Source organism: Hippichthys cyanospilos, chromosome 13 (genome assembly GCF_059441005.1).
Source record: "Hippichthys cyanospilos isolate Australia breed blue-spotted pipefish chromosome 13, RoL_Hcya_1.0, whole genome shotgun sequence".
In the NCBI taxonomy this organism is placed as follows: domain Eukaryota; kingdom Metazoa; phylum Chordata; class Actinopteri; order Syngnathiformes; family Syngnathidae; genus Hippichthys; species Hippichthys cyanospilos.
In genome coordinates, this window is record NC_142381.1 from 3,752,519 (window position 1) to 3,772,566 (window position 20,048).

Genomic DNA, 20,048 nt, shown 5'->3' on the forward strand with positions numbered 1-20,048 from the left:
ACTGCTGCCTTTTTTTAACAGAGGAGGGCATGGCTGTACACTTGGCTAAAGAAGACGGGGCTCTGTCTATTTATATCTTGGCCCACAGATGCTTTTCTGGATGGCAGGAATCCAGCGCAAACAAGTTATCACCAAGCGAGGAAGACGGTTGAAAAGTAATGTAAATGATCGTTCATTTGAATTTTTATGAGCAGATGGGATCAGTTTAGTGGACAGGCGGGGATGTGAAAGGAGATAGGACCTCTAAAAATATTCCTCCCTGGCACATGAATCAGTTTGGGATGGTGGTATGCAGATGCAATCTTTCACAACCTTTGAATGTGTAACATAAGACGTAAAAGTGAGGCCTGTGGGGAGCACTGCGGTCCTCTGGCTCTCTCGAGCGGTCAAAATAAGGAATAGCCAAATGGAACGGTTGCAAGCAAATCTATCTGATGGCAATAAATGACAAATGATTGACAATAAATGATTGATAAATGATTGGCAATAAATGATTTTAAATGTCAATGTAATCCCATGGAGACCACACATGACGTCATTGATTTAAAGTGGGATAGAAAGGAAAATTAAGGTAAAAAAAATGTTGACTTGCCTTCGAACTTTTGACGAGAAAGGGATGCGCCACAGGATCAGCTGCAATTAACACAGTTAACCCCTCATAAATCGTCTCAGCGTTACAGATTGATTCAACTTCTCGGGGTTGCTTATCAAACATTTTATCGCACGACCGGCGTCATTTGGGACATTGTTACACTTGTTGGGTTTCAGGTGTGCGTGTTGTATGAATGATGCGTTCATGAACAGCTCGGATATGGCGTATAACGAAGCTGCTCCAGCAGCGTAGATGTTATTCCACGACAAGGCAAAACAAGCTAGAGGATAACAAATTACGGTCGTATGTTGTTATAAACAAACACGTTATAAAAGGTCAGATAAAGGCTTGTTTTTCAAGTTTATTTTTTATTTTTTACAAAAAAAAAACAGGAAACAGAGACAGTAATACTGAGATACTAAGATAATTTTACACATTGGTTTTGCTGACATTTTTTTGTGACCTAGAAAAACATCAGCAAGATGTTAGAGCTTTTTATCAGGTTGAATTCATTAAGTTTTGGTGCTCATGTGTGAATTTACCAGATCAATTTATATTTATTATAGTTGATTTATTTAATGTTGTTTTTTTTCCAGCATCACATGGTCAAGGATATTTCTAGTTGAAATAAGGATTGCTTTCATTCAGTATAAACTGTTTTTTTCTGTTTCAGATTAATCTGTAACTTGCACAAAAAATATATTAAAAGTAGTTAACATTTGTTTAAAGTTGTTAGACTTTTAGTGTTAAAGTACAGTTTTAGCTATACTTTTACATTTTTGGTAGATAATTATTTATTGACAATAATTCTCTATAATCTACAATCTGCAAATGTTATCCTTTTCCTAGGAAGAGCTTTGCAAAAATAATTTATCAGCACAGCTGTATACCAGTAATTTATAATTGTAGTTCAGTTTTTGACCACAAGAGAGCAGTAATACACCTGGTAGCGTTTACACCACTGCGGGTACATACTATGAAGAAGAATGCGGCCTCCCAAACCAAGATGGCGCTAAATGCGCTTCAAGTGCGTACTAAGTAGAGCAATGATCGCAGGAGGAAGAAACAGCAGCAGAGTCCAGTCCTCAAGTCTCTATCCAGTAACAAGAACTTGCTTCAACATCTGGCGTCAAATATGAGCAGCGATGTGTAATTAACCGGGTGAAACTAGAAAACACAAGCAAGGGATTTCATCGCCATCCGACGAGGAAGTACTTTAAATCCGAAGGTGTGTTGAATGTACGAGCCATTCCCAGGATACATCGCTGACCAACCACGGATCTGCCGTCACCCGGAAGGCCGCCGTCACCGCCGCCGCGCCGGGCGGGGATTTAACTTTCTCCCTACCGGACTTATGGACGGAGCCGACAAGTAGGAACCGAGCATCCCCGGGGTAAAACGCCTCTCTGTTTGGTAAGAATGGATTCCTCCTTGGGGATCGGCAGCGAGGAGTGCTTGGCAATATCCTTTTTTTCGAAGGGCGAAAAATCCTTTAATTTATTAATTGGCGAGGTAGCTTGTTGTCTAACATAGCATGGTCATGTAAAGTTATCATTAGGATGCTTGAATCATGAGTGGCTTTTCATATAGTACTAATTCATTTAGTGCTTGTCTCATTTCTTCCACTAGGGGGCTCTCAACCAAAACAATAGTACAGTATAATACGATTTGATGACGCAATTATCATTATCGTACGATTTTACGATAAAGATCTCAGGAGATCTACAAATTAAGTCATTTATTTTTTGTTGCTGTTCAGACACAATTATTCCTTGATTGTGCTGTTTACACTGTAAGAGGTCTGGAACTGAGAGCTGGCCAGAAGGAGCCCAGGCTGCTCTCACTAATTGAACGTGGTGGACAGTTTGTGTAAGTACTTAATAGATTAGAACATTAGCTCTTAACCTTTTTCAATGATGTGCCTCTTGGAAAATAGTTGGTCAGCCAAGTACCTTTTAACTGGCATAAAAAAAATTGAAAGAAGACTGAAAAGGACTTTTTTTTCAAATTAAGAGTAATTCGTTTTCTTTCTGTTTAAAAAAAAGATTTGCTGATGCCTACAAAAAACTAAAAATCAAACACGCATTCCTAGTTTAGTTTTAAATAGTTAATTTACATCTTTGCATATTTAAAAAATCCCCTATATTATATGCTACAAATTTTTTAGTGGCAAATGTAATTTTCTGTGTTTGGTCATTTTAAAGCGGTCGGCAATGTGCCACAAATTGCCCCTGGGCCATTGTTTGGACACCTATGATCTGGAGTCTTCACTGAACCTTCCTTGCATGTTTTTTTTTTTTTTAATTTGGAGAACATGCTAACTTCACAGAGATATTTGCATCCTTGAGCATTTGTGGGGCAGGTTGTCCCGTTCCAAAACGATTAGTTGGAGGCAGCTACCAGCTACCTCCGCTCATTATCTGGAATTCCTGAGCTCTGTAATGAAACTCACATGGCAACACAAGCTTTGTGCTCAGCTAAATGTTGAAAAGAGAGAAACAGACAAGCTGTGGCTTTCTTTTTGACAGTTTACCCGTGAGTTTATCAAGCGTATTAAAAAAAACAATGATGAAAGAATACTTGAACGTCTTGATTGTTGATTTTGTTTTGAGACTCGCTCAACGAAATTCAGTTGTCATATCCTCCTGAGATAAAGCCTATTGATTTGTGTCCACTGTCCATTTTGTCTCGGCAAAACAATTACAGTAATTGCGTCTCACTCAAACACATGAGATCTCATTGAGCCACTAATGACAATGCGTATCTGTCTAAAACTTTAGCAAAATAAAGGAGTCACTATGATACGATTTCACAATCTGTTGCTTCATCTTCCAATTAGTTTGTTCTTGCTTCATGTTCTAATTATTTTGTTTATTTGAAAAGAAAATTAAAATGTTCCTGTCATGGCAACAAAAATTATTCGATATGCTCAGTCCTGCAGAAACTCTAAAGATTTAATGTACTTCTTTAAGTGCCTTCATGAACCTTTTTTTTCTTTAATAGAAACTTACAGTCCAGCAGTTGCCTTACCGATTAGTGATATCATAAAAGCAGCCTCAAAAAAAAAGAAAAAGTTAAACAAGAGCACCTATAAGTGAGTGAGTGGCTAATTATGGGCCCCCATCTACTTTAAATATCACATTGACAAAATCACATAGACCATAAATTACATCCCTACATTTGAGCATGATCATTTATTTTCTTTTTTTAATAAACTGTTGTCTGTTCTGCATCACTGCTAAAACCCCGCAAGTGGCGTGCATGAAACTGACTTGCCGTGTCAAAGGAATGACAACTAAAATTCACGTTTTAGCCTTTCATTTGACTGTCCGTGAATCATGCAAACAATGAGGAAAGTTTGTATTAAATGTAATATTCTGTTGCCATACAGCCTGGGTGTGCTGGCAACCCCTGATGCTGTTGTGGCTCGTCCTGTGGCCCAGCTTTCCATACCCATAAATGGAAAATTTGAAATTGTAAAAGGTAGGAGACTTTATCATTCAGCATATACACAACTGATTGAGCTAACATGAGTAGTGTGTCAGAATCCCATGTTTTCTTCGTAGATTATCTGAGAATCAATAAACTTGAGGAAAATGTCTTCATTTTTAGAGTGGCTAGCTACGCCCACAAATGACCGTTGACCTGCACGTTAACTGTTTTTAATATTTCTGTCACTGCAGAGGGTGAGGAAGCTCTTCTGATTGACTTCTCCCTTGTATGTAAGTATTTTTAAAGTATTTTTTTAAAATCACAAACTGTTTTTTTTTTTAACTGCAAGCCTATGTGAGAACATAAGCATGTCGTTTGGAATTTATTGCAGCTTGACCAAACTGCTTTTTTTTTTTTTTTTTTTTGTAGGGGGGGGGTGTTTACATCTTTATTTAGTAGCAGTCACGGGTCATGAGTTTCCCGGGCTCTCTGCAAGAATTCTGAATGGGTTGACTGAGGATTCACTAGGCATTGTTTTCTACTGTAGACAGTCTGCATTTCTCGTGGCAATTTTAAAGGTTTTCCATTTGTGTGTGTCGGCTTTAGCCGGACTCAAGATCCGAATAAAAGGAGAAAAAGCTCCGGAACTCTTGTTAGAACTCCAGGATGATGAACGCACGCAGACTTTCCTCACTCAGGTGATAAGTGCTCAACAACAAGGTAGGTCAGCAGATGTGTGAAGTGGTTGGATAATGTTGGTTTTTTTTTTCTTTCAAACTAATTATTTACCCAACTACTATTTACTGTATTAACTAAGGCTTGATTAATGATTTGCTATGTTCTTGCGTTCAATATGCACCTGCATGGAATCCTATTGACCGATATAAACTTGCAGAGAAATGCTATTTATGGGGGGAAAAAAAAAATCACCTACGATTGCTTATGATCTGTGAACATTTTTTGGATTATAGCATCAAAGATTTTGTTATTTTTAGTTGTATTTTTTAAACGTTAGGGTTAATAGTCAATAGAAAAATGTGGCCCACATGTTTTGACTTTTTTTTTATATTATTATTTTAATAATCGATTATTCTGTTGATTATTTCTTGTTTAATTGATAAATCAGCTAATTTTGTGTGCGCTCACACAAGGAAACTAAAATTCTGTAATTCAATTGCTTGTCAGAAAAAAAAAGGCAGACAAAAGTTGGATTTTCTTTTTAAGCAAAAGCATACATTTGCAAATACGCATGGTAACTTCCTGAGCAGTAGGAACATTGGTTGTACAAACACTCAGGAAGTTTTGATGACTCACGCTCAGTTCAAATGATGACAAGTTCTCTATTTCCTCGTATGAACGAATCAGCAAAACTGATTGACCTCCTTCATTTCGGTCCATTTTTCTGTTGCTTGTCCTGAGGCACAACTGCACGGCCTACTAAAAATGTCTTTGACGCACGATATTAAGCTAATCGAGGAATCGCAGGAATGATATATTCTTTTCTTATTTTTATTTTTTGTATGTAATTTTAGAAGAAACTTGATCAAGTGATACAATTGTGAAAGAGCAATAGTCAGCAGTTGTAGGCATGAGAAAATATGATCCATTTATTCAAAATTTTTGGGTTACTGGTTTGTATATGAATGCAGAGATTTTGGATGTAGATCGATATAATCCGATACTGGCTTTTTGGCCGATACAGGACCAATGTCAGTATCAGATGGGTACACCTTTGCTGTGTATTAAGCCTGGTGGGCCACCAGCCTTATAATATATCAAAGAATGGCAAAAATTGTATTTTGCAGTAGCTTGGGACACATTTTGTAAAGGTGTCCCTCCAGGATATGTAAATATGACAGAGTTTCATCACATCAGGCTCCCTTTTGAACATTTTGTCTCCTGTGCTCCAGTTCAACTGAATCCTAGCAAGCCCAGCGTAATGGATCCCCTCGCACAAATTCCTTCAAGGGGAGCTCGAGTCCCCATCCCGCCTCAGAGGGGAAACAAGACTGCCAACTGTGTGGACTCTGGAGTCAACGCAGCTGCTTTGAATAGCACACTACCGCCTGGCCTCGACAGCAACATAAACACTCATCACACTAATGCAGGTAATAAATGCATAGAAGCGTCCTGTACCTTCATCAAATAAGACTTTGTATGCATTTATCTGATAATCTAGCCCAGTCCTTGGCCTCAGACTTTGGTTTTGAGGACAACTTTAATCACACTTTGAAAGTGGAGGAAAAGAAGAACCATCAGAACAGGATTGTGGCCAGTCGGGATCCTCCTCCTGTTCCTCCTCTTCCTCCCCGTAAAGCTTCTGTCACTCCATCTTATCAGCTGCCTCCTGCCCCCCTCCCCAAAGAGAAAGCCGTTTCCTCTCAAGCCAAAGACAACTCCACCGGCATCACCAGACCAGAGTGAGTCGCCTTACATTTGGAAATTGCCATACCTGCAAAAACCATTAAATTGCGTCTGTATTTTTGAAATCCCACAGTAGTTTTAGGTCAAACTTTGATCGGGCGGACAGGTCTCCGTCCTGGTGTGAGAGTCCCACTACGAACACCATGAGACAGGCCATGTTCTCCACCCAGGCCGGACAGAGAGAATACCTCATCAAACACCGCTTGGGAAAGAAGGAAAACGAATACGTGGACATCCAGAACTTTCGGTAGGAAGTGCTTCCTTTTCTAAGATTTTTTTTTTTTTTCTCAGACATACAATCCCAGGGTATTTAAATGTAATCTGTTTTCATACTTATTTTTGACTGAAAAAGCTCATCCACAACTTTGGTACTTAATTACAGAAAGAAATGGATTGCTTTATTTGAAAAAAAATATGTAACCAATATATATGATTACCTGGGATTGAATTTATGGACTCTTAAGAAAAAAAATGTCTTTAGAATTGAATTATTTGAAACCTAAATCCTCCCTATTGTTTCTGTAGGTTTTTCAGCGGAACGTGGAATGTGAACGGGCAGTCCCCCGACAGCAGTCTTGAGTCGTGGCTCTCTTGTGACACGGAACCTCCTGATATGTATGCCGTGGGGTCAGTGATAATTCTACTCCACTCACAACCACGCTGCACATACAAGTCACTTTTATCACAGACAATATGTCGCTCCTTTGTACATGTAGATCCAGGTAAAAAAATATTATATATATTTATTTTTTTGTTATTATTTTGTTTTTAGTTTTCAAGAGTTGGACCTGAGCACTGAAGCGTTCTTCTATATGGACTCATCCAAGGAGCAACTGTGGGTGGAGGCAGTTGAGAGAGGCCTCCACCCAAAAGCGCAGTATAAGAGGGTGAGTGGAGAAGCAAATTTGGTCATATTTCCTTCATTCATTTACATATTTCTGATAGGTTCGAATCATTCGACTGGTTGGGATGATGCTGGTGGTCTACGTCAATAAGATACACAAGAAACATGTGACAGAAGTAGCCGCCGAACACGTCGGAACCGGAATAATGGGCAAAATGGTTAGTTGGACCAGCTTTCATTCAAAATTTTCAGATTGTTTATGTCGCTCAAATCGAAATTTTGCGTCGTACAGGGGAACAAAGGAGGCGTGGCGGTGAGGTTTGTGTTCCACAACACCACCTTCTGCATTGTCAACTCGCATCTGGCCGCGCACGTGGAGGACTTTGAGCGTCGGAACCAGGACTACAAAGACATTTGTGCCCGAATGACCTTTCATCTACTGGACCATCCCCCGCTTAGTATCCATAAGCACGAGTTCGTACTCAGCCTTTTATATCCATACCGCACGTGATTCTTATTTTACACTTAGTTATTTTTACAGATACGTTTTAATTTTAGGTTGTGGTTATTTTTTCACGTTACGTCATTAATATGCTAATTTGGCTTTGTCCCTGTGTGTTGTAGTGTGGTAATCTGGTTGGGAGATTTAAACTATCGCCTCTTCATGTACGACGCTTTGGAGGTCAAGCTTCTTATTTCCCAGCAAGAGCTGAAGAAACTTCAGGAGTTTGATCAGGTAGAGAGCCATCAAGGCTTGGGTAACAGCCAATCACATCTCACTTGTTGGTCATGTGACATTCATAAGCTGAGCTGTGATTGGTGGATACCTGAGCCTTGAGCACATGTGATGCTATTTTCAGTAAACATTAAGTGCCTAAATGTGTTTTTGAAATGTTTTAATGTGACAAGAATTTATTAAAATAATTTTTGAAAAATAATACAGTATTCCTCATAATAAGACACTTTTTCCCCAAAAAAAGAAGGCCGAAAGTAAGGATGCGTCCTATAAACAGTAAATTAAATTTTTTTAGCTAACAGCTCGTGTCACCTGAGGTTGTTACGGCATTATTTTCAATAGAAGAAGAGAGCAAACCAAATTCTGACATCATTTTGCCGATTACGCCAGCTAAACATTCAGCGGCAAACCAGACGAGCCTTCACTGACTTCAACGAAGGAGAGATCAACTTCATCCCAACTTACAAATACGACTCCAAAACAGACCGATGGGACTCGAGGTAAAACCGTTATTTCTTATGTAAGCGTGACATCAATTTTCCAGGATATGCCAAGGGCAGCTCCAACACATTTGTAGCTGTTATTTCTTTCTGATTAAACCCGCTCAGCACAGCAGTTATTTCCTGTCGCTATGTGCGCAGAGATAACCAATCAGCTTGTCTGTCATGAGTCTGAAAGGCTTACCCTTTTTTCCGTTAGCGGGAAGTGCCGTGTTCCAGCCTGGTGCGACAGGATCCTGTGGCGGGGCAACAATGTCAAGCAGCTCAAGTATCGCAGTCACATGGAGCTGAAAACCAGCGACCACAAACCGGTCAGCTCTGTCTTCAAGATTGGGGTAAGAAGTGCACTAATCAAGACCTCTTTCACATTGTTTATACAGCAAAATGAATATGATCGTGGCGGTCTGATACGCAATAGGCCCAAGCTATACTTTGTCCATTCATACAGTTTATTATAATAATATAAATTAAATTATTAAATTAATTACCAGTAAATGTATAATACAGATAATACACAACAATATATTTCTTATATAATAAATTATATTATTGTATAAATGATAATGATAAATAAAAATAATAATAAATAATAATACAATTATCAAATCAATTACAATTAATAATACAGATAATACACAATAGTATATAAGATTTATTATGTAATACAATTATCATTTATTAAATCAGATATTATATCATATAAATGTTTTATATATTTATATATTTTCGTACATTTTCCTAGACATCTTGCATTATGAATATAGTAAGACATATTTTAAAACAGTAGTTTTCAATGTGGAATATTTTTCCAGCTAAGTACCCCCAAACCAGTGCAAAGCCTTTTTGGATGATAAAAAAGAAAAAGTTAAAGCAACTGTGCCATTCTTGTCTGCTGTATTAAACTTTGAAATTACATTATTAGCGGGATCTCTATGATCTCTACTCCAGAAGATAGTTTGTGTAACCATCTGATTTAGTTATGGCTTGTCTGCTGAAGAATTGTGTGACAGCGTGCAAACGCATAAAACTGAACAAAATAAAGGCTTTCTATGTTTTGTAAAGGACTCATGATCATACGATTTGGCAAAAGGTTGTTTCGTGTTCCAATTGATTTGCTCTTAATTTAAAAATGTACTCTTCCTGCCACAGCATCAAAAAGCAATACATTAGATAGACTATACCTTCAGAAACCCTGTTAGAGTCACATGTACTCCCTCAGGTATAAACTGTTGTTTTAAAAGATGGTAATTGTGTTTAGTTTTTTTAATACTTGTTGTTTGTGAAACAGGTGAAGGTGGTTAATGAGCAGCGCCACAAAAAAGTCTTTGAGGAGATTGTCCGCGCCATGGATAGAATGGAGAACGATTTCCTCCCCTCCGTTACCCTTAGCAGAAGAGAGGTAAGAAAATTTGGTCTCTCGCTCGCTCACTCACGTCAATGTCAATCTCTCCTCCATCTATTTTTATGAGCCGCTTAAATGGGTGTCCGTTTCCCCAGCAACATACTTCAGTTTCTCCTCGTGGGCCTCCAGGCATTCTCAGGCCAAAAAAGAGCCCTATAATCCCATCAGCATATCCAAGGCTAGGTCATTCCTGGTACTGGTTGATTGTAAGTGCAATACCTCCAGTAGGCAGCATCTAGCCGCTAGATGCGGGCTAGAAAGCGGGCTTTGAATTCAAGGACTAGAACCCATTCAACCCGCTAGCAAAGGAGCTTAGACTAAAGCTAGCTATTTTTGAAACAAAAAATCCGATTTGAGCTGATTTTGTTATACATTCCTTGTGTTAATACCCAAAACTCATGAACGTGCGAGGCTAGGAAGTACCTTCTGAAAACAACAGTCCAGCTCCTTTATCTAGTGTGTGCGTTTCTACCTCATTGATTGAAAATTGGGGTCGCTTACAATGTGACATGTTTTCAACAACTAGGTCACCATTGCTATTAGCGTTTCAAACATTTATTTATTTCAGGATGTGGTCTATGGAGAACCGAATGTGCCAAAATTAAATACATAAATGTTTTATCAAATAATGGTCTCCCATCAAACAAGTTTGACAAAAATAAATTACTCCGCAACACAGAATCGTGAAATCAGTAAGAAGATTTTATATCTACATATATATATATGTTTTTTAAACATGCATTTATTTTATTTATTTAATTGCACATTTATTTAATTAATTAAACATTTAATTGATTTGTGACAATTTCGTTCCAAAGTAGTGAATGCTAATGCTTTTTCTTTCTCCATTTTTCACCCACAGTTTACATTTGAGAACGTGAAGTTCCGGCAGCTCGAGAGAGAGCGTTTGCTCATCCAGAACGACGGGCAGGTCCCCTGCCACTTCGCCTTCATCCCCAAGCTCAATGACACACAGTACTGCAAGTCATGGCTGCGTGCCGAGCCCAGCGAGGGATTCTTGGAACCAAGTAAGGTTTCACTTTGACGCGTCCACTTTTTTTTTTTTTTTTGGTTTGTGGCTCGTGATGAAAACAAGTTTGACACCCTTAACTCATGGCAGTGGTTTCCAAATAGGGGGATGCGAGATTTGAACTGGGTCTCTACAGGTAAAATCAAATGTAATGTAAATGCAAATTAAGAATAAATTAATTGGAACATGATGCACCTTTTTGCTAAAATATTTTTGGCTGTATGCCTTTATTTTACGGACGGCCATTGCATTTTTTTTTTCCCATTCAAAATACGTTGTGCTGGTTAGGACAGTGTTTCTCAAGTGGAGGTAAAAGTACCTCCGGGGGCACAAGAAGGCACTTCAGGGCTATGTTAGATTTTAGAGGGTTTCTGTAGTTATCAAATCAAATTTAATGCTTTTCAATGCCTTGATAATGGCAGTACATTTTCCTTTTCTAATTAAGAGCAAATGAATTGGAACATGACGCACCTGATTGCTACTTTGTGTTGAAGGGTGTTTACCTTTATTTCGTCTTTCATATGGGTGGATGCACATTTTCAATGGTGGTGCAATTTTTCAGCAAATGAACCATCTGCACTTGCTAAATAAAATATGCCTAAAGATACCCCTACAAATATGGTTCCAAAGTTGAATAAATCAGATGTACATCACACAGCACTGACTTAAAAATATTTCACAGATGGAACATTTTTTTTTAAGAACCACTTTTTTAGGGTATGCTGGGTATATTTTCCTTTGAAATAACCTAAGACTGTTTTCTGGTGAACAGATGAGACCCTGGAGATCTACCTGGAGGTCTACGTGAGTAAAGACTCAGTCACGCTGCTCAACTCTGGCGAGGACTGCATGGAGGACATCCTGGTTCTTCATCTGGACCGAGGCAAGGACTACTTCATCACCATCTCTGGCAACTACCTGCCCAGCTGCTTCGGCACCTCGCTGGAGACCCTGTGCAGAATGAAGAAACCAATCAGGGAGATCCCCATCCCCAAACTTATCGACCTGGTGAGGAGAACTTCAACTGTGAGATTAGTCGGCAAAGAGTCTTTTCACAGCTTGGTTGAAAGATTGTGAAACTCAACTAGTTTAGATCGACGACCAGTCTTGGCCCGACGGTAGAACGAGGACACGTGAGGCCTTGCTCACTCGCGCAGGGTAAACTCGGCCACACGTAGTCTATTTTTAAAGACTCTGAAAAGCTTCAGTGTTTATTTAAGTGAATAAGGAAGTAGCGATGACAATGGAAACCACAAAGTGAGAAACTCATTTAGCTGATACGTCCTACTTGCTATTTTGGATCAGCTCTGAAATACCACTGCTGTCACTCCTTTATTTCTCCCCGTTTCCATTTTTTCTGCATTTGTGTGGATGAAATGATTTATGCTAGCAGTCTTGAGTTCATTTTTTTTTCTGATTCTGATTATCGGTGGCGTTTTCTTTCTTCTTTTGCTTCCTTTCATCGCCTGTCCTTGCCTTGATCATTCCTTTTCCAACTCTGCATTCTGGCTGTGGGCTGACTTCTTTCTAAGGGAGAGGACACTTTCACTGAAAAGGTAAAATATTACTACTGATAACTACTGGATAGACATGGTGGGAATTTGTGTTTGACATCCGAATCATTTTTTGCATAACGCAACCCCAGCCACTACTGTAGCTTCTATTCTATGCGCCTTATAATGCGGTGCACCTTATATATGAAAGAAAAGGTTTTAAAATAGGCGTCTTATGGTGCAGAAATTACGGTATGTATCTGTGTTATACTGGCAAGGTGTGCACACCAGAAAGAGCTGCTCTATGGAGACAAATGCATATTAATAGATTCAAAATTACATGCGATGCCAATAAATAATTTTCCAATGAATAAAGTGACATTTGCAGCAAACGAAGATTTCTCGGGGTATATTGCGCCATCACTACACTGGTCTGGTGTGCAAGTTTAACTGCGCTTTTGCCACCAACAGGAAAGGTCCAAGATGAACTTTTTGTTGGATGGCGCAAGCACCGAGGACATACCTCTAAAGATCCCCAAGGAGGTTTGGATTCTGGTTAACCATCTCTTCACCAAGGCTTGTGATCAGGTGAGATATATTTGTTTTAATGAGGTTTTACAGTCCACATTTTCAGCGTACTACAATGATCTTATAGTGATCCTTTTGTTTGTTGCATCTATTTCTTAGGAGGACCTGTTCCAAACCCCAGGATTGAAGGAGGAGCTCCAGAGCATCATTGACAGTCTGGATACCAGCATTCCAGATGTAGTCCGTATCCTCATTTGTGAAGTCGGTTCTGCGCTTTGCTACGCTACCAAACAGCAGATGAACAAGTCTGACCTGTTAGCATTGAAAATAACCTTTAGGGGAACCTTCTTACAGGTCGTAAAACGTTGTTATTTATTTCATCCATGCAGTGAATGAAATGATTATACAATTAAATATGATAACAGGCAGGTTTAAATCTCCAGAACATGCTCGCAAATTAAAACGTTCGTATCTTAAGTCCAAATTCTCATTTGGTAAAAAAACAACAAAAAAACAAACCTCCTTAACAACTTCCATCAAGCTGGCTGCAACCACTCTGTGGCCGAAGCACTGCTAATTTTCTTAGAGGCCTTGCCGGAGCCGGTGGTGTGTTACGAGCTCTACCAACGATGTCTGGAATGTGCCCACGACAGCCGCCTCTGCAAACAGGTGACCACGTCAAACATCATCGTCCTCCTTGCTTTTACACATCTTCGATTTGTTTAGCAAAGGCCGTCTTGCTCACTGTGTATTTTATGATTTTCAGTTGATCTCCCAGCTTCCTCGGGCCCACCGCAATGTGTTCCGCTACTTGATGGGTTTCCTAAAAGAGCTGCTCAAGCACGCCAACAACAACAACCTCACAGCCAGCCTCATTGGTAAGACACAGCCGCGACGCATTCAGTCAAACGAGATGGAAATGTAGAACAAAATCTTGAAGGTGCCCATGCATTCCTCATACATTTTTGGCTTTCTCTGCTCCATCAGCCACCCTCTTTGCCAGTCTCCTCATCCGACCGCCTCCCAGCACGGCCAACCGACAGACGTCCCACGAACGGCAGAAAGCCATTGACTTTGTCCTGGGCTTCCTCATGGCGGGAGATGAAGAGTAATTCGTTCTCCCTTTCATCACGATGTCTCCATCGGAGCCAAAAAAACATTTGCGCAACAAGAGTGGCCCTTTTTTTTTTCTCATCTGGACTAAAGCATTCACAAACTCTCACTTGTAAGAGATCCCGGATGCCTTTTTTTTTTTTTTTTTTTTGGGGGGGGGGGGGGGGGGGGGGGCTACATTGAGACACATTTAACTTTCACCAAGTTGTCCTTCTCTTCATGGTCATCATCTGGATTTACAAGCACTTTGGAAAGGCGTGAAAGATGCTGTGCACCTTTTTTTTTTTTTTTTTTTTATGACTTAAGGGCCCATACGTCCAGACCAGATCTTGTGCAAACAAACCCAAAATGGACGCCACAAAAACACATCCTAACCACACCAAGGGGGTAATATATATGTTAAAACACTATGTTTCACTAGCATACCTCTAAATGAAGTCAAATATTATGGTCACTTTCTTAGAAAAAAAATAAATAAAATAAAAAATACACATTATATATAATATATATATATATATATATATATATATATATATATATATATATTTCTTTTTTGACTATCCTATCCTCACACCAAATATCCATTTTACAGTTGCTTTAGTCGAAAGGGTCCAGTTGTTTTTTTTTTTTTAGCTGTTTTTTTAAATGTTTGCATTTCAACTAAGCAAGTTGAGGTTTCATGTCGAAAATGTCATCACGACTGGTTGCTGTGATCTTGGGAGAATTTTGGGAGCTTACATCAAGTTTGTCCTGTTCATCTGGAGTTATAAAGCAAGTATTTAAAATTGACTTCCTGCTTCAAGGCTGCAGCACAGGCTGCTCGTCTTCAAGACTGTAAATAGCAACTTTTGTTGTGACGTCTGTTTGTCATTGGCTGTCGATCTACAGTACATGTGTGTATTTGTTTAACGCTTACGTTTTCCGCTCGTGATTCATAGTTTGGACATTCTGTCTTACACTGTTTTCCCTCTTGTGTAAATTTATTGTTTGGTTCCGTCAATGCGCCGTGGTGGATAAACCAATCACGTCGCGGGTAGTAAAAGCAATGTGTACGGGAAATGACAACTGAAGTGGGATTAGTTTTGCTTTGTCTTGTGATGCTACAGATTTAATGTTAGCACATGATGTGGCTGCTGACAATCATGCATGTCGGCTTGAAATTGCTCTTTGTTTTTTGTCGTCTGTAGAGTTTGGGCTGGGACAAAACGTCCCGGCTTGGGAGAGGCATATTACGTAAACAACTTTTTAATGTTCAGTAATCATGCTTTACGAATCCAATTTTGGTAGTTTCACCTGAAATTGAAATCTTTGACTCGATTCATGTCTCATATCAGTGAATTATGAGTATTTATGGGAATTTATTATGCATAATTTGCTCCTTAATGAAGGTACTCATAGCGAAACTTTGCGTTCATTTTTTCAGCTTCTTTGGTACGTTTTAATTTATTTAACAAATAAAATTGTATTTAATTACGTCTATTCTGTATTCAAATTTAATGCCTTTTTTTTTAATATATTTAGTAAATGGACTTAGCTGATAAACGCTTCATCACCATGCTTCATCCTCAATGCAGGTGTATAAATTCAAGAAGAGACATGAATTCACTTGAGTTACCCTGTAATGTTACCGCTTTAGTACACTAGGTGGGAGTATTGCATAGCACAGCATTTCCCTCCTCTTGGCTATTGGTTATTCATCCTTTCCCATAGCAGAGTCATTCCGGAAGCCAGGCAGGGGCCTTTGGTAACATAACACTAATTGGAGAGCATGAAAATATATCTTAAATTCGCAATGTCCATCAGCAGAGTGGCACAGCGGTGTTCTGGCCCATAACCCAGTGGTTGACAAATCAAAATCGTCATCTGCTATGCAAATGTTCCTCTTTGGGTCAGCGACACAGAATGAGTCATTTTCCTCATTTGATGTGGAAATGGCAGTGGTGGGATTTGAACCCACGCCTCCTGAGAGACTGGAGCCTAAATCCAGCGCCTTAGACCGCTCGGCCACACTACCGTGTTATGCTGTTGAAAAGGGACATGTGTGGTCAGGAATGAAATTTGGTTGAGCAAGGAAATGACAAGGAGAATCAAGAGTTGGTTTCCACATCAAACTGTAGGCCAGTGCTCTTGAAAGCCTTGCGCATAAGATGTTAAAATCTTAAATGTGAACCATGTTTTATGGTGAGAAGGAAGTTTTGTTACACTTGTTACACTTCATGCAACTATTCCTCTATGATGTGAAAATGGCAGTGGTGGGATTTGAACCCACGCCTCCTGAGAGACTGGAGCCTTAATCCAGCGCCTTAGACCGCTCGGCCACACTACCTTCACAAATTAGTAAAAAGTAACATGTGGGGCAAGCTCAGAAATATGGTTGAGCATAGCAAAGATGGAGAATAAAAAGTTGGTTTGCGCATCAAATTCCAGATCAGTGCTGTCTTGATAGCCGTGTACATAAGATGATGACAACTTGAGAGAGAACGAGATCAATCCAGTTTTTAGGAAAACAGAAAGGGCTGACTTCATACGCAAACATATTTCTTTATGTCTGCAACAAAGAAGGAGCAATGTTTCACATCTGAGGTTGAAATGGCAGTAGTGGGATTTGAACCCACGCCTCCTGAGAGACTGGAGCCTTAATCCAGCGCCTTAGACCGCTCGGCCACACTACCTTATCAAATTGGGAAAAAGGTAACATGTGGGGCAAGCTGAGAAATATGGTTGAGCATAGCAAAGATGGAGAGTAAAAAGTTGTTTTGCGCATCAAATTCCAAGTCAGTGCTGTCTTGATTGCCGTGTGCATTAGATGATGACAACTTGAGAGAGAACGAGATCAATCCAGTTTTTAGGAAAACAGAAAGGGCTGACTTCATACGCAAACATATTTCTTTATGTCAGCAACAAAGAACATATAATGTTTCACATCCGAAGTGGAAATGGCAGTGGTGGGATTTGAACCCACGCCTCTTGAGAGACTGGAACCTAAATCCAGCGCCTTAGACCGCTCGGCCACACTACCTTCATAAACTGGCGAAAAGTAACATGTGGGCCAAGCTGAGAAAAGTGGTTGAGCAAGGAAATGATATATATGGTGAATCAAGAGTGGGTTTCCACATCAACCTCCAGGCCAGTGCTGTCTTGAAAGTCTTATGCATAAGATGTTAAAGTCTTTAAAGTGAACCCTGTTATAAGTAAGAAGGAAGTCTTGTTTCTACATCAAAATTAATGCAATGATTCCTATTTTTTGATGTGGAAACAGCAGTGGTGGAATTTGAACCCACGCTAAGAAATTTGGTTGAAATGGGAAGAAGGTTTGCAGAACAGAGGTGGTTTCCATTTCTTTTGTCAGCAGAGTGGCGCAGCGGAAGCGTGCTGGGCCCATAACCCAGAGGTCGATGGATCGAAACCCTCCTCTGCTATCAGGACTTTAGTCCTTATCAGTCTTACAAAACACTAAAAATTTATATCAAAATCTATGACTGCGTCAAGAGCGAACAATGTAACATTTGTGGCAAGGTAAAAGATATGACTGAGCAAGGCAATGTCCAAGAATAAAGGACGTTTCCACATCAAGCACCAGGCGAGTGTTGTCCTGATACCCTTGTGCATAAGATGATGTTTATGTGCATTATAATGCAGTAGAAACAATAGGTGTCCAGCAGCAGAGTGGCGCAGCGGAAGCGTGCTGGGCCCATAACCCAGAGGTCGACGGATCGAAACCGTCCTCTGCTATTTATAAGCTTTTTTAGGTGTGAGATCACAGGTAAAGCATGCAAAAAACATTAGGAGGCTAAAATATTGCATACATTGTCAAAACGTCAACTTTCAATGTCGTCTTGCCGTCCTTTCAAAATGCTTGCAAATGGGAGGTCAAGAGGTACACCGTACAGATGTCAAATTTAGCCCATGTCAGGCTCATTTACTGCCATTAAAAAATTGGAACGATTGAATTTTGGACATATTGAAAACCTGGTGTTTTCTCATGCTTTTCCCTGATTTTTGCATTAATCCTTTCAACAACAAGTCTCAAATAGGGTGCAACAGAAATGTTTGTGTTGAGACCCCAAAACCACCGGGGAGCACTAGCGGAACACTTATAACATTTGCAAGCCTTTCAATGACTTAATTGAGTATCTTATCCTGACTCCCATAATTCAAATTTCTCGCTATGCATTGTGGGACTTGTAATTGACAAAAGGCTTCGATCTAAGAAATAAATGTTTCAAGAAAGTTTTTTTTTTTTTTTTTTCCTGCAGGGAACTGTTTTATTTCATACAACGCATAACATTATACTGTATCTGTATGTTCCTGTCTGTAAAATCTGCAGAAAACCAAGCAGAGAAAAAAGTGTAGAGATCTGAAATTTCACCCAAACGATGCAAACGTCAAAGTTCAACACGGCTAAGTTATCACATTACTAGGAGTGTGCCATTCTTTCGTCAAAATACTGCAAAAAAAATATGAAAGAAAATGACCCCAAAAAAGGTCAAAATTCTGCACAAGTGTTAACATAATTTTCCATGCATAATTGTCATTTCACATCTAAGATGTGGCACTCCACAAAGTTTTGTGGGCCAGTGTCACTATTTGCAAGGCTATTGTGTGTGTGTGTGTGTGTGTGTAGGTGTGTGTGTAATCAGTTTGAGGGCTACATCAACTTCCCAGATGTTTTTTTTTGTTTTGTTTTCTGGGTGAGTTAGGTAATGCTGCTGTAGCTGTCCTACTTTTGGTATACGCAACATAGCGCACACGCAGGCAACTCCAAATTGGACCAGTCATGATGGACGATGTGTGTGTGTGCCAAGTATCCAAGGAGATGACTGCGAGGTGCTGACCTTCTCATTTACAACTTATATAACTAACAATCTTGCCAAGACTCAAAAACTCAGAGGTGAGACTATTTTTTCAGACTTTGTCTGCACTTTCTTAGGTTAACAGATTGCATTTTGAACTTTTCGACGATGCTATTTTGTACTTTATAAAACATAAAATTCAATTATAAGACTTTTATGACAACAATGTCAGTTTGCAGTGTCGCCACTAGGGGGTGATCATGCCACCATGCTGGCCACCAACTGGCTAGTCTTAAGAGTACAAGTTTTGGCCCAGTACTGTGCTTCTTTTGTTTATAATAATTTACATATTCTGGCTCCTGAAGAAACATATATAGTGGTTCCTCGTTTATCGCGGGGAATATATTAAAAAAAAAGACCCTTTATGAAATCTGCAAAGTAGAGATAGGTTTTTAATACATTTTTTTTAAGTTTGTTACATTCACAGTTTACTGTTTTCATTATTATACAGTACATTTTTTTTATCATTTACAGTATTTTATGGTTTATTATATATGGTTATTTTTTTTATTTCCAGTGTGTTTATGTTTATTATATGCATGTTTTTTCATTTGTGCTTGTTTCATTATTATACAGAATTTTTTCTTTTCATTTACAGAATATTTTTACTATTTATAATGTGTGGTTTGTTTGTATTATTTTTTGTTTTTTTGTTTAGTACAAGTGTTTATTTGTTCATGTTTTTTCATTTGTTTTTTCCATTACACTGTACACGTTTTTCAAATAACAGCATTTCCATTTTTACATTAGGTTTTCATTTATTCTTTATTTCAGTAAAACTCTTGCCTCACAGTACAATTTTTTCAGTGGCATTAAAATTTTCTGATTTCTCAAAATTCAAGCCTTGATAAAAACAAAACAGCGAGGCTGCAGAAAATGAACTGCACTATAGCAAGGGAACCAACTTTGTTTATTTTGTGTTTCTATAGTTACAAAGCAGCTTTATTTGGGAAACAATTTCCTGAAATTATGGCTTTCAGTTTTGCTGAGACACCTCGAGATTTTGAGTGCCCCCCTTCTGACTACCCCTGTAAAAAAAATCTGGAGGCGCCACTGCCAGTTTGAAAGTAGAAGGACATTTATTATGACTTTCACGGCAAC

At 39.1% G+C, this 20,048-nt stretch overlaps 1 protein-coding gene, 1 long non-coding RNA gene and 5 other non-coding genes across 8 annotated transcripts; 2 read left to right on the forward strand and 5 right to left on the reverse strand.

The window, feature by feature from the left end:
• Window positions 1-1,583: 1,583 nt before the first annotated feature.
• On the forward strand, window positions 1,584-14,254 carry ocrl (OCRL inositol polyphosphate-5-phosphatase). Of its 2 annotated transcripts, XM_088430765.1 has the most exons (24): window positions 1,584-2,053; window positions 2,382-2,461; window positions 3,984-4,075; window positions 4,276-4,314; window positions 4,631-4,744; window positions 5,935-6,132; window positions 6,204-6,444; window positions 6,522-6,695; window positions 6,974-7,075; window positions 7,221-7,335; window positions 7,394-7,510; window positions 7,585-7,766; window positions 7,917-8,028; window positions 8,419-8,528; window positions 8,728-8,863; window positions 9,817-9,927; window positions 10,793-10,958; window positions 11,733-11,968; window positions 12,493-12,516; window positions 12,925-13,041; window positions 13,141-13,225; window positions 13,523-13,650; window positions 13,748-13,859; window positions 13,969-14,254. In XM_088430765.1, the coding sequence occupies exons 1-24, from the start codon at window positions 2,012-2,014 to the stop codon at window positions 14,091-14,093; spliced, it is 2,958 nt and encodes a 985-aa protein (XP_088286891.1). In that variant the 5' UTR covers window positions 1,584-2,011; the 3' UTR covers window positions 14,094-14,254. The 2 variants fall into 2 exon arrangements, with proteins under 2 accessions (XP_088286891.1, XP_088286892.1); XM_088430766.1 differs by lacking the exon at window positions 12,493-12,516.
• LOC148413478 (uncharacterized) lies at window positions 5,340-11,909 on the reverse strand. The gene is made up of 3 exons (XR_015867559.1): window positions 11,753-11,909; window positions 8,713-8,815; window positions 5,340-6,476 (listed from the first exon to the last, which is right to left on the reverse strand). It is a non-coding gene; the product is annotated as an uncharacterized LOC148413478 (long non-coding RNA).
• A 1,772-nt stretch (window positions 14,255-16,026) lies between the features above and the next one.
• On the reverse strand, window positions 16,027-16,108 carry trnal-uag (transfer RNA leucine (anticodon UAG)). Its single transcript has one exon. It is a non-coding gene; the product is annotated as a tRNA-Leu (tRNA).
• Window positions 16,109-16,338: 230 nt separating this feature from the next.
• trnal-aag (transfer RNA leucine (anticodon AAG)) lies at window positions 16,339-16,420 on the reverse strand. Its single transcript has one exon. It is a non-coding gene; the product is annotated as a tRNA-Leu (tRNA).
• A 264-nt stretch (window positions 16,421-16,684) lies between these two features.
• Window positions 16,685-16,766, reverse strand: trnal-aag (transfer RNA leucine (anticodon AAG)). Its single transcript has one exon. It is a non-coding gene; the product is annotated as a tRNA-Leu (tRNA).
• A 265-nt stretch (window positions 16,767-17,031) lies between these two features.
• Window positions 17,032-17,113, reverse strand: trnal-uag (transfer RNA leucine (anticodon UAG)). The gene has a single exon. It is a non-coding gene; the product is annotated as a tRNA-Leu (tRNA).
• Window positions 17,114-17,754: 641 nt separating this feature from the next.
• trnam-cau (transfer RNA methionine (anticodon CAU)) lies at window positions 17,755-17,826 on the forward strand. Its single transcript has one exon. It is a non-coding gene; the product is annotated as a tRNA-Met (tRNA).
• The last annotated feature ends 2,222 nt before the right edge of the window (window positions 17,827-20,048 follow it).

Excerpts from the sequence above, each read along its gene's own strand:
- ocrl (XM_088430765.1), top strand. The coding sequence starts at position 2,012 with ATGGATTCCTCCTTGGGGATCGGCAGCGAGGAGTGCTTGGCA. Across the intron at positions 7,511-7,584 it reads CCGGAATAATGGGCAAAATG|GGGAACAAAGGAGGCGTGGC; the intron begins GTTAGTTGGACC and ends TGCGTCGTACAG. Across the intron at positions 13,860-13,968 it reads CCTCACAGCCAGCCTCATTG|CCACCCTCTTTGCCAGTCTC; the intron begins GTAAGACACAGC and ends CTGCTCCATCAG.